The 13,435-nt window shown below is 47.2% G+C and overlaps 2 protein-coding genes across 3 annotated transcripts in view; one reads left to right on the top strand and one right to left on the bottom strand.

Moving 5' to 3' along the window:
• The window catches only part of LOC133354912 (rootletin-like), a 47,222-nt gene extending 46,199 nt beyond the window's left edge, over nucleotides 1-1,023 (bottom strand). The window contains exon 1 of the mRNA XM_061572096.1: nucleotides 521-1,023. Coding sequence (XP_061428080.1) covers nucleotides 521-772 — 252 coding nt within the window. The 5' untranslated portion in view covers nucleotides 773-1,023. The remainder of the gene's footprint in view (nucleotides 1-520) is intronic.
• Nucleotides 1,024-1,167: 144 nt separating this feature from the next.
• Nucleotides 1,168-13,171, top strand: PEX2 (peroxisomal biogenesis factor 2). Of its 2 annotated transcripts, none has more exons than XM_061572125.1 (5): nucleotides 1,168-1,276; nucleotides 3,077-3,253; nucleotides 3,834-3,964; nucleotides 4,209-4,602; nucleotides 9,245-13,171. In XM_061572125.1, exons 2-5 carry the CDS (start codon nucleotides 3,089-3,091, stop codon nucleotides 9,614-9,616), a joined length of 1,062 nt encoding a protein of 353 aa, XP_061428109.1. In that variant the 5' UTR covers nucleotides 1,168-1,276; nucleotides 3,077-3,088; the 3' UTR covers nucleotides 9,617-13,171. The 2 variants fall into 2 exon arrangements, with proteins under 2 accessions (XP_061428109.1, XP_061428108.1); XM_061572124.1 differs by lacking the exon at nucleotides 1,168-1,276 and adding an exon at nucleotides 1,326-1,461.
• The last annotated feature ends 264 nt before the right edge of the window (nucleotides 13,172-13,435 follow it).

Genomic DNA, 13,435 nt, shown 5'->3' with positions numbered 1-13,435 from the left:
AACCGGTTAATTCAAATGGCTCTTTGGCTCAACCACTGCCTCATTCACTCAATGGCACATTCATTCATTCATTGACCCACTCGCTCGCCTACTCAGTCAACCGGTTAATTCAAATGGCTCTTCGACTCACCCAATGTCTCATTTATTCACTCAATGGCCCATCATTCATTCATTGACCCAGTCACACGCCTATTCAGTCAACCGGTTAATTCAAATGTCTCTCCGGCTCACTTCCCCCGCTCATTCATTCATTCAATGCCCCATCATTCATTCATTGACCCAGTTACACATATATTAGGGAATCGGTTAATTCAAATGTCTCTCCGGCTCACTTCCCCCGCTCATTCATTCATTCAATACCCCATCATTCATTCATTCACCCACTCGCACGCCCACTGTCAACCCATCAATCAAACCGTCCTCGACTTCCCCACTGCCTCATCCATTCATTCACCAAATCCTTCGCCCACCCAACTCACTCACTCAATCACCGACGACATCAATCCGAGCCCCAGCTCACCCTGAGCGTGTCCTGCCCCGCCAGCTCCGCCTCTTCGAGCCTCCGCAGCTTCGCCTCGTACAGCTGCCGCACCTCGGCGAGCAGAGCTCTGGTCTCGTCTCTACGCGCCCCTCTTCCTCCTCCTCGGCCGGCCTCTCCCCCCGTGCATTCGACCGGCAGACCAGGCGCGCCGAGCCTCGTGGCGATCCGTGTCCCGACGCCGGCTGGAGCATCTCCCGCCGCGCGGAGCCCATTTGCGCGCCCAGGAATCATCGTCGTCGTCGTCGTCCAAGCGAGCAGCACCAAACAACCAACACCTGTGCTCGCTTAAAGTTTTACGAACGATTTTGAATGTCCATTCGTAACGCATGCCACGGGTACGGGCGCTGCACTGCTAGAAGTCCATCAGCTAAGCTGTAACGCCGCTGTGTTATTAACTTTAGCGGCCACTGCTGTGGTGGTGGTGATGATGATGACGTTTGTCGCCGCTTTGCCAGCAGCCTTTCCGAAGCGGACCGTTTGGATTCCCGCTTCGCGTTTCGTAAATGCCCCCCTTTGTTTTGTTTGCTGGCCACACCCCCGCCTTCTCGGCCACCGTTCGAGGCTTATGTGGGGCGGGTGGGCGTTGGAGGGGAGGGGGGGGGGCGACTTTCCCGCGATGCTATTGGTCCGTTTGGGTGCGTCACGTGGGTTGGGGGGCGGGGTCACTTGCGGTGGGTGTCATGGCTGCGCCCTGAAGAGGCGTGGGTTGCGCGTGTTGCCGGGCAACGCGGAGAGGTCAGTTTGACGATTTAAATTTATTAATTATATTGTCGCGTCTTGATTTTTTTTTTACGAAAAAAAAAACAACAACTTGTATTTACTTATTTATTTGTTTAAGTGTGGAGTGCGTGCGTGCGAGAGAGCGAGCAGTGCGCGGCTCACAAGTTCCGTGTCCAGTAGCGATAGCAGCGGTGTGTGGTGTAAGTGTTTCTGTGTGTGTACGTGTGGTGTACGTGTGTTTCTGTGTGTGTGCGTGTGGTGTACGTGTGTTTCTGTGTGTGTACGTGTGGTGTAAGTGTTTATGGGTGTGTACGTGTTTCTGTGTGTGTACGTGTGTTTCTGTGTGTGGCGTAGTGGTTAGTGCGCTGTGCGGTGGACTGACAACGCTCTGCGCGTACTTTATGTATTCCTGCCAAAGTCCAACTTGGTGAACTGCACGGCAGACGCCAATGCTGTGCCGGTTATATTAACATCCTTTACATTTGCTTTCATGGCTGCTTGGTTGCTCGTCCTTTCAACATTTAAATCTTTCCCACAAGCGAGCGTATGTTTGTGCGCCTGTATGTGCGTGTGGGGAGCGGTGGGGTAGCGGTGAGCGCGGTGCGCTACGAACCCGGCGGCCCGAGTTCGATTCCAGATCACGGCCAACACCAGTGACGATTATCTGAACCGGGTCCTGGGTCTCCCCCTAGGTCGACTAAGCCTCAAATGAGTACCTGGTGCGGTGTGTAAACATCGCCACTAGGGAGACAAAGGCGGCCGGGCTTGGTGCTGGCCCACCCACCCCCTCGTGTGCCGTGCCGGCCTTCATAGGCGCTCGCAAACAGCACTTGCCCCTACAGTCTGTTAAGGCTACACGGGGGATCCTGATTATTGTACGTTTAGGCCCCGGATATCCAAAAGCGAAGTGTGGGAGAAATCGGCGGGAAGTTGTTGCCCGCGTCATAGGAATGTGGAATTTCCATCACTTGCTAGAGGGGCGCCAATGGATGTGATCGCTTGAATGTGAAACTCGGAAGATCCGTCCACCCTTTTGTGAGGTGACGAGGTGATAGGAATTTTTAAAAAAATGTGGGCAAAGAACCCGAGTCTCTGTCGCTATTGCTCACGGAGATGTTCACTCAATCGCGGACTTTGACTCGGCTTTTTCTTTTCCGTTGATGCCATGTCAAAGGGCATCGCTTCATTTTCGTGTAGGCTTAACGGGGTCAGGGCAGTGCTTTTGTTCGCCTTTTCCACTCCACGGCACTCACTTTAGAACTTGCGCAACCTTTTGCGGCACACCGAACCCAAAACAAACAATCACTGGACAATGGAGATGGGAGTGGTTTGCCGGGATCGGCTATTGAACGGCACGGGAAGTGGATCTGGCCCGAGCTTGCAAACTGCGACGTTCTTTCCTATACGGCAAACCCTTGGTTCCAAAGTTCTGGGTCACAGGCGTATGGGTTACAGCTACTACCACACCTGACTCTTATACATCTGTTGCACTCTGCAGGCACCCGGTTGTTTTTTCACTATAGAAACAAAGCTGTACCACTGACATCGCACGCAATGAACAAGTCGAGTCATATCTAGACGATGCGTTTCGGTGAATCGTTTTCACCTGGTCCTGCTTGGCCCTGTCAGCTTATCACGATTTTGTCATGGCTCGGCACAGAAAATAACCAGTGTAAATAAACAAAAAATCATACCGTGATAGCCACATGCTGGCATGCTGGTACAGCACAAACGTGCCAATGGAAAAGGGGGTATTAGTTGAGAGAGGAGTGTGAGTTTTAGAGGACGAATGACCTTTGTGTTCTCCGTCCACAGCTTTTCGTGACCATGTGCCCTGCCCCGAGCATATCCACTGCCAGGGTCGGGGAGGGCATGGCCTCCAAGCCGCCTGCCCCCCCGAGGCGGGTGCTGCGAGTGAGTCAGCTGGACGCACTGGAGCTGGATCGCATGCTGGAGCAGCTGCTGTGGGAGCAACTGGGCCGCTGCTTCCAGGTGAGAAGGCGTGCGAGCACCCGTGTTCAATATCCACATGGAGGGGGTAGCGTACAGGTACCCTCGCCATGGCCACATCTTAGCTGGTGCCCTCTTAACTGCCAGCTTGTTTATTGTGTCTTCGTTCCGTAACTCCATGGGGTCCTCGCGAAATTAACAATCCAGTGAAGGTAATGACCACGAACATCTTTTTAAGTTGTGTATTGGCGTTAGAATTTTTTTTTTTACTTCGACAGAATTGTGCTTATGTTTGTTACTTAGCTCTGGCACAGGCATAACGAGTCTTAAGAGTAATAAAGTAGGAGGTTGTCGGGTTGCCCAGAGATCAAAATGCTGAGCTGGCACCGCTGACATCCTGGACTTGAATCCCATCAGCCACCTGTGATTAAACCAGCTTCTCAAGTGTGGAAAGTTGATGGTCGCAAGCCCAGTCACCAATGAGCAGACAAAAAAAATAAAATCCACGCTAAATTTCGGTCTGCACTGAATTTGAGTAAATTCCAATGCTGAGATTTTAAAAAATAATGGGTCGAACGTCACGTGACGAGCGTTATTGCGACGGCCGCACTTGACGTTGCAGGCGTTCCGCCCGGGCCTGCTGGTGGGCTGGGAGCCCGAGCTGCGAGCCCTTCTGCGCCTGCTGCTGTGGCGTTTCACGCTGTACTCGAGTGAGGCCACCGTCGGCCAGGCCCTGCTCAACATCCGCTACAGGTGGGCGTGGGCAACGCTGTGTTGAGCGAGGGGGATTCCAACCACTGCTCTACGTATGTTGAACTTCTTTCGCACCATACGTGGCCAACCATGCTAATCGACGGTGTGGGTATAGGCTGATTGGTGGCTCCGGCTAGCTGATCGGTTAGTTAGCCGGTTCTTTTCTTGCAGGATTGACGTTACCACAAATGTTTTGCAGTCAATTCAACACGACACGCGCGTGTACACGTGTGCGTGCGAGCAGCTACAACCACGGGGGCCGCCACGTATCCCTGAGCCGCCGGCAGAAGCTGTGGTTCGCGGCTCTCACCGTGGGCGGCGGCTGGGCCAGCGAGCGCTGGCGAGACATCTACCCGCGCGGGGCGGGCAGCGACGGCTCCTCCGCGCACCACGCCGACGGCGGTGGCAGCGGCGCGATGGGCGCCGCCGGCGGGCTCGGCTACAGATTCGTGACCGGCGGCAGTGCCGCCGCGCTCTTCCCCCGGCTGAAGAAGGCGGCGGGGACGGCGCTGGGGCTGCTGGGAGCCGCGCAGCTGCTCGCCTACGTGGTGTTCCTTCGCACGGGCACCGGGCTCTCGCTCACCGAGCGTCTGCTCGGCCTGAATGCCGTGCAGGCCCGGCCGCAGGGTCTGCGGCAGGTAAGGGACGACGCGTCGGCCGCGTGACCATTCACCCGCTCGCTCGGGGCCGTCCTGAATAGCTCCCCGATGCGTTGTGTCAGGTTGAACCGCGTGCTGTTCGGCATGATGTCTTGACTTTTTCATCAACGTGCCAGGAGCTTCTTCAGGAACTCGATAGTTCTTGGAGATTTGCCGAAGAAGCTACCAGCAGAGGGAGTGAAACATTACACATCATTTTAACACGTAGGCTTTCGCGACCAATGTTATTCATAATCAACGATTTTTTGGGTTTAGATCGCGTTTATTTATAAATGTGTCGTAACCCTCCACCACCCGACACGGCCAATCAGTAAAAAATGTGTCACGTTGACAAAGACAAATAGTTCACTGCTTTAGCCCACCGGTGTGTTGAAGCAACAACATTCACAATTTGAGTACGACGTTTCGCTGGTAATTACAACCAGCATCATCGGGCAATTCGCCAGAATGGTGAGGCTCTCCTGTGTCTCCCGTTCTTATATAGAGCAGCAGCAGGATGACGTCATCATTAACTCATTAACTCATCAGGTGCAAAGATTCAAGGGGGGAGTGATTGTAATTATATACTAGATTAGTAATCAGGCTATTGTTACGATGCGAGTTGTAGATTAGTACTCATTTGGAATGTGTTTTATTGTGATTATGCTACATTAGTAATCTGTTAGTGGTTGTTTCCCTTATAAGTAATTGTAATGTATCTTATTTAATAATACGCTTCCAGGCCGCACTAAGCCTGTAGCTGTCTGAGCGATTAAAGTTATTTCTGTTTCTCTCAATTTCAATCGATTCTCTAATTAGTCTTTGCCAGTAGTAACTAGTTTTACACAACACTTCCACGTTGTCAAAATCAATTGAGTGTCCCTGTTGGCATGCATGTTCTGCTACTGCCGACAGTTGTGTTTGTGAAAGTTTAATATTTCTCTGGTGTTCTTTAAGTCTTACACTAACGTTACGCCCTGTCTGTCCAATATAGCATCTGCCACATACACAATTAATCCGATATACACCTTCTGTTGATAATTTAGGTAATTCGTCTTTAGTGCACGTTACTAGTTGTTGAATTTTGTGTACTGTACCAAATCTTACTGTAATGTTTTGCTTTTGCAAAACACGGGCTAATTTATCAGTTACTCCTGAGATAAATGGTATTTTTATTGTTTTAATAATCTGATCGCTTTCAGCAGTGTTGCTTTGCGATCGTGATTTGGCTTTTAGTGCTCTGTTAATTTGAGCATTATTGTAGCCATTCTGTCTTAGTGCTTCTTTAACATGTTTAATCTCTCTCACTAGACTTTCACCATCTGACACTGTTTTAGCCCGATGTATGAGCGTCTTGATAAGAGAGGATTTCTGAGCTGGGTGATGATGCGAATCTGCATTCAGATAGGCATCAGTGTGCGTTGGCTTTCTGTAAACGCTGTGTGTTATTTTACCGTTTGGGCCATGCCCAAGTAAAATATCCAGGAACGGGAGTGTGTTATTCACCTCCATTTCCATGGTGAACTGAATGGCCGGGTTTTGTGCATTGAGATGATTTAGAAAATCGTTAAGTGTATCTTTACCATGTGGCCAGACAACCAAAGTGTCATCCACATATCTAAACCAAAAGGATGGTTTTAATGTGCTCGAGGCAAGTGCTCTGGTTTCAAAGTTTTCCATGTACAAATTTGCTATAGCAGGAGATAAAGGAGAGCCCATTGCTGCTCCCTTCATTGGCGTTCCTCAAAAGGTGCAGAGATTCGAAGGTAATACCAAACGCAGTTAAAATAACACATCACATAAAGTCTTCTAAGGCTAACAAAATACTACACAAAGCTAGCGAATTATTATTAATAGAGAGAATACAACACAACAGGAGTGAATTATCCAACATTTCTGAATCGCTAAAGCATTTACATTTAAATATAAGCAATAGTGTGTCCATGCATGATTGGAATATAATCGATACTATAACACAACAATCGGCTGATAATGTGTTTAATCTAACAAATGCTAACCAAATTAACAAATTTTCTAGACTTTACAATAAACAAATCCCTATTAAAAACGAACAATTTGAAAACAAAACCGTAATGAACTTGACTAACACTGATTTAACCACTGACATGATTTCTGTCCTTTCTAAAGGCCTTAACTTTGCCGTTACCCCACGCACAATTCCAGTGGATGAGATAATTGCTGAGGTAGAATCAGCAGTAAGACTCCTTCCACATAATGAGGCAGAGATGACTAGACACGAGGTTGCCAAAATTATTGAGAATAGTAAAGTACCTAAAGTAAATATTAGCTCGAACGAGGCAAAAGCCTTAAGAGAGCTTCGTCTAAACAAAGATATTCAAATCCTAGCAGCTGACAAGGGCCGCACTACAGTAGTGATGTCACGAGCCGATTATGATAATAAAATTAAAGATTTATTAGAGGAAAGTACCTACATTAAAATTAAACGAGATCCAACTAATACTTTGGAACGTAAGACTACTGCAATCATTGCAAATTCATTAATCCCAAAAAATGAGCAATTCCTAATGAAGCCAAGGGCTTCAAAACCACCTAGACTGTATGGGCTACCAAAGATCCATAAAGTCGGCATCCCTTTACGACCTATAGTCAGTACAATTGGCTCTGCCACCTATAAAAAAAAAAAATTAGCAAAATATGTAACTAAACAAATTCAGCCTTACATCGGTAGGACATCATCATTCATAAGAAATTCAGAACATCTTGTGAATATGATCAAAGATATTAAACTTAACCCTAATGATATTTTGGTGAGTTTTGATGTGATTTCGCTATTCACTAAGGTTCCAGTGAGCGAGTCGCTTAAATTACTTGATACATTGGTAAAGAATACAGGTTTACCAAAAGATATTCCGAAACTCGCAGACCATTGTTTGAATACCACTTACTTCTTATGGAGAGGCGAATTCTTTAAACAAAGGGAGGGAGCAGCAATGGGCTCTCCTTTATCTCCTGCTATAGCAAATTTGTACATGGAAAACTTTGAAACCAGAGCACTTGCCTCGAGCACATTAAAACCATCCTTTTGGTTTAGATATGTGGATGACACTTTGGTTGTCTGGCCACATGGTAAAGATACACTTAACGATTTTCTAAATCATCTCAATGCACAAAACCCGGCCATTCAGTTCACCATGGAAATGGAGGTGAATAACACACTCCCGTTCCTGGATATTTTACTTGGGCATGGCCCAAACGGTAAAATAACACACAGCGTTTACAGAAAGCCAAGGCACACTGATGCCTATCTGAATGCAGATTCGCATCATCACCCAGCTCAGAAATCCTCTCTTATCAAGACGCTCATACATCGGGCTAAAACAGTGTCAGATGGTGAAAGTCGAGTGAGAGAGATTAAACATGTTAAAGAAGCACTAAGACAGAATGGCTACAATAATGCTCAAATTAACAGAGCACTAAAAGCCAAATCACGATCGCAAAGCAACACTGCTGAAAGCGATCAGATTATTAAAACAATAAAAATACCATTTATCTCAGGAGTAACTGATAAATTAGCCCGTGTTTTGCAAAAGCAAAACATTACAGTAAGATTTGGTACAGTACACAAAATTCAACAACTAGTAACGTGCACTAAAGACGAATTACCTAAATTATCAACAGAAGGTGTATATCGGATTAATTGTGTATGTGGCAGATGCTATATTGGACAGACAGGGCGTAACGTTAGTGTAAGACTTAAAGAACACCAGAGAAATATTAAACTATCACAAACACAACTGTCGGCAGTAGCAGAACATGCATGCCAACAGGGACACTCAATTGATTTTGACAACGTGGAAGTGTTGTGTAAAACTAGTTACTACTGGCAAAGACTAATTAGAGAATCGATTGAAATTGAGAGAAACAGAAATAACTTTAATCGCTCAGACAGCTACAGGCTTAGTGCGGCCTGGAAGCGTATTATTAAATAAGATACATTACAATTACTTATAAGGGAAACAACCACTAACAGATTACTAATGTAGCATAATCACAATAAAACACATTCCAAATGATTACTAATCTACAACTCGCATCGTAACAATAGCCTGATTACTAATCTAGTATATAATTACAATCACTCCCCCCTTGAATCTTTGCACCTGATGAGTTAATGAGTTAATGATGACGTCATCCTGCTGCTGCTCTATATAAGAACGGGAGACACAGGAGAGCCTCACCATTCTGGCGAATTGCCCGATGATGCTGGTTGTAATTACCAGCGAAACGTCGTACTCAAATTGTGAATGTTGTTGCTTCAACACACCGGTGGGCTAAAGCAGTGAACTATTTGTCTTTGTCAACGTGACACATTTTTTACTGATTGGCCGTGTTGGGTGGTGGAGGGTTACGACACATTTATAAATAAACGCGATCTAAACCCAAAAATCGTTGATTATGAATTACACATCATGCTGACCAACAGCACGCGGTACAGCCCGAAAACAACATCGGAGAACGATTCAACGCAAACGCGCAAACCTACGCAAGTGCAAATCCTTCACCTGTCCCAGATCTGTACGCGCTCGTTAACATTAAATTGTCTCCGTGGTGGCCGAACATCCCTCCTCATCCCCTCCGAACTCGTGTGCGGCTCTGCCAGGTCGGCTTCGAGTACATGAACCGTGAGCTGCTGTGGCACGGCTTCGCCGAGTTCCTGCTCTTCGTGCTGCCATTGGTCAACGCGGCGCGCCTGCGCTTCTCGCCGACGGCGCACGGTCGCGCCGGTGGCGCCAAGGACCCGGCGGAGGCCGGCACAGCGTGTGTGGCGTGCGGCGAGTGGCCCTGCCTCCCGCACACGGCCGGCGGTTGCGCCCACGTCTTCTGCTACTACTGCCTGGCCAGCCGGCAGGCGGCCAGCGCCGATCTCGCGTGCCCGCGGTGCGGCTCGCCGGCCCGCCGCATGCTGCCGCTCAGAGTCGCGGCGCTGGAGCGGGGCAGAGTGGAGGGCGAGACGGGCGAGCGCTTCGGATAATGAATGATTAAGTAACGATTAAAAGGAACAAAGTTCGTTTTCAAGTTCGTTCGTCAAGTGCGGTAGCGTGCGCCGCAACAGCGCGTAGCAGCGTCGCCACGCTCCGTCATCAAAACCGAGAGGTCGCAGCTGACGAAATACCGCCAATTGAGCGCCCTTCCTTGGGGTCCCTCCTGTCATAACATCTTGACAGAGGCAACTCAACGATGGGAAGAAACTAAACGGATCGCCCACGTGTGAGAGGGGTTAAGGTGCGCCCCGTTTGTTTATCGGAAAATGGTGCAGAATGGGCATCTAACATTGCATTGATTATCAATTATATCAATATATGCAGTGAATTGTGCTTGAAGATTTGATTATTCACAATTTATAAAAATATAAATATATTTGATACGGTTACATTTCGGCCAATGATCCGAACAAAACTCGCGACAGAAAAAAACAAGATACAATAAAACGTGACAAAAAATTGATTTTTGAGTTGCATCGCAATCCTCAATCGTGATTTGTATAATCGCCAGTGCGGTGTGGATAGTTAAATGGGTATCATTCAGTGGGGGGGGGGGGGGGGGGGGGCATTGGCTCTGGTGCCAGAAATTAAATGGACCCCCCGCCTTCCCCACTTCAATCTCGTCCCATTCCGTAACCTGGCACCTTGGTTGCTCCGGGTCCCCCGTGGTCCCCCGGCGTAATTGTACTGCCTGCCTACTCAGGAGCCACTACGCCCCTGCTGAAGGATTACTATTCGGTTAATGGAGCGAACAAAACTGTGCAAACAAGGCAGAGAAAACCTATTTAATCCTGCATCGTATTGTAATCCCGATCGGCCACATACTGAGTACGGAGCGCTTCTGACCACTCATCAGTCGACCGAGGCGACGCGCAGAGCGCTTGCGTTCTTGCGACATTGTGGACCATCGGCATGGAATTCACGTTAATCCCCTTTTATTTTCTCTGCTCGCGAATTCTCGGATAGTCTCCTAGACACACCGCACACAGCTCGTGTTTGTACAAACGCAGGCGTGGGGTTTGGCCAAACTGTGTGTGTGTGTTTATGATCGCACGTTTTTATTCCACATCGATTGCCAAGATGTCAGGGGCTCTGAGGTGGGGAGGAGGTGGCGGTACAGCAATTGTTTAGTCCACATGAGATTTGGTCTGTTGGATCTGCTTTGTGGATGTACATCTCAATTGCAGGACCCTTCTGAAAGAGAGTTACCGAGGCTCGGGTCGAGGTTTTCCTTGGTGCGTGTGCATCTCCACGGCCGGACAAGGGCCTCGCCACGCAGGCCATGGCGGTTATTTCACCTAGTTCCGGTCGGTGAAGGTGGCGAACGTGAACGTAGGAGCATACAAGTACAGTCCAACAAGAATTTTCTGCACTGCCCTCCGCTGACAACCAAGTAGCTCCATAGCTGCCTTTGACCAATTGTTTGTGCATGGTTATCACTTATCGAGTGATTTGGTCGTAGGCTGTGGAAATGATTGAGAATGTATTACACTGGTCAACAACAAAAAAACAATTTTTTCTGGCCTGGACTTTTGCAGCTGTTTTAGACTAATTTCAGGGTGCTGATCATTTTTATGATATCGGCATACCCCATTTTCATTGATTTTGCCCGAAATTAACTCTGTCACTTATGATTGCAAGTTGTTGCGAGTCAGTGACTGCTTTAGTGTTAAAATATGGTGCTGTATTTTTAGGATAGTGTGTTTATAATATAATTTTATGTAGATATCCACATTTAATATTTTTCTTCTGCAGTTTTTATTGAAAATGCAATATTTGATATCTCAAAAACCTGATGTGATAGACAAAAACTGATGCCAGATTTGGAATCAGCACCCCAAAATTACCTTAAAACCGTTGGAATACCTTGTGCCAGAAAAAGTGTGTTGACCAGTGTTATTGTTGTGAACATTACTGCCTTGCTACCACTCACCAGCAGAGAGTGCTGTGGGTGTATGTGCCGGTACCGGTGCCTTGTGCAGTTATGTTGTGCCACCTGGTCTGGTGAAAAAGCAAGATGAAGTCTCACAATGAACTTCATTAAATCTATATTTGGAGAAGCTGTTAAAAATGTAATTAGCAGAAAATGAGTACAATTTCGTCTGAATTAAGACCTACTTAGGAGGTGTTAATTTAGTTGAAGAATTTAAATATCAACAATATTGCACCGTGTTAGTTTCACGGCTGCGTTACTGGATCATGATATATCTTTTTTTAAAGCTTGAAATAATTGTTTTTCTCAATGCACTTTTTTGGTAATTCTTATTTTTCGTTTCAGGGGAAGTTTGCACGGAGGGGATGATTAACATGTGATGTTTAAATGGCATAAACTTAAACAAATGGAAAATTACTGATAAATAAAAAATTTATTTGCAGCTCATTGTCAGTCGACTGCTGGATGAATGCCTCACCATGCCCAACGGTCACGGTAACTGTTTGACTATACTTCACCACACTGGTCATTTCGAGTGAGAAAAAGAGCTTTCTAGCTCATCAGATTCCTTCAGTATAAATAAATATTCAGGTTCTGGTTCAGATATTACTCGGAACTGGTGTTATCCATCGCCGCCAATTGAATTCAAGTCACCAGATTCATAGGGTAGTGCGCTAACCGCCGCACCACCGCTCCGCTCCAAAGAACAGTATTCCTAATTGATCAAATTTAGTGCACAAATTGTTTTTAACTTATCGACGAATCATATTGTGACACGTGAATAGGCTGAAATCTGAACAGACCTGCAGGTCTCTACGGCCCCACGCCGCTCTGTGTTTCGCTGCTAAAACTCTTTATGCAACGGGAAGCGATGACACATTGCTCCATTGTCCTCGCGTCTTCGCCCTCCGCTGGCCAATTTTACCGACCACTTATAAGTCCCTTTGCCAAGAGGACGTTGTTGCGGAGACGAGACAAATCCATCAGCGCGATCCTTAATGGCCGCTTTCATTGTGCCGATGTATACTGCTGCACTGCCACGAATAGCACCCTATTTTTCACATTGACGCCACTTGTGTCTTCCACGTGCCTGGTTATGAGGCCGTTACGAGACCAAGAACCGTGGCTTCCAAGCGAAACGACAGGCCATCCATCCGTCCACGCCATCGTTTCCACACAATAGGTTTTTTTCGCGGTTTAGCTGCGATGTTTGTTTTATTTGTAACGACCGTTTTATGCTTCTACAAATCCTCAACGTACATTTCTTAAGAGCTGCGTGTGTGTTTTTGTTTGTTTATTGTTGCTGAAGTCCTCCGCGAAGCGTGCAACGGAGTAAGCGCCGCGATCTGCGTGCGTGCCGCGTTTGCGCGCCTGACCGCTCGAATGGATATGGCGACTAAAACCAAATCGACGCAAAAAACCGTGTTCCCCAATTCTACCGCGGGGGTCTTCACGGTTGCGCCGTATAGCTGTAAAGCCCTCCCGACGTGTCTTCGCAGGTTGTCACCGCCGCCGCGTGGTTTATGGCATCTCAATATACCGCCGGTTGTTGCTGGCCTTGTGACGTTTTGAGTATTTGGGTTTGTGCAGGGCTATTGTGATGTGTAAGAACTAATAAAATTTACTTCGCCTGAAGTTTCGGTTCCGGGTGCTGAGAGAGTGTCTGGCTCGGTTCAGAAGGCTCTCCGGTTTTTCCCTCCAGATTTATAATCGGCATGCGTTTAGATTCGTTTTGCTGCTATACATTTCCACATGATAAGCCACTTCGTTGAGCTCTCATTTGTGGCCAGGTCGCTTCTGAAAAAGAAGCTTAATAGCTCAGTGGGCTTGACCTTGTAAGATAAAAACATTTTAGCTTTATTTGTATTATTTTTTT

Source organism: Lethenteron reissneri, chromosome 49 (assembly GCF_015708825.2).
Source record: "Lethenteron reissneri isolate LAM-NWPU_2019-01 chromosome 49, ASM1570882v1, whole genome shotgun sequence".
NCBI lineage: Eukaryota > Metazoa > Chordata > Hyperoartia > Petromyzontiformes > Petromyzontidae > Lethenteron > Lethenteron reissneri.
Note: the sequence above shows the minus strand (reverse complement) of the source record. Positions and strands in the feature narration are given on the sequence as shown.

Excerpts from the sequence above, each read along its gene's own strand:
- PEX2 (XM_061572125.1), top strand. The coding sequence starts at position 3,089 with ATGTGCCCTGCCCCGAGCATATCCACTGCCAGGGTCGGGGAGGGCATG. Across the intron at positions 3,254-3,833 it reads AACTGGGCCGCTGCTTCCAG|GCGTTCCGCCCGGGCCTGCT; the intron begins GTGAGAAGGCGT and ends TTGACGTTGCAG. Across the intron at positions 4,603-9,244 it reads GGCCGCAGGGTCTGCGGCAG|GTCGGCTTCGAGTACATGAA; the intron begins GTAAGGGACGAC and ends CGGCTCTGCCAG.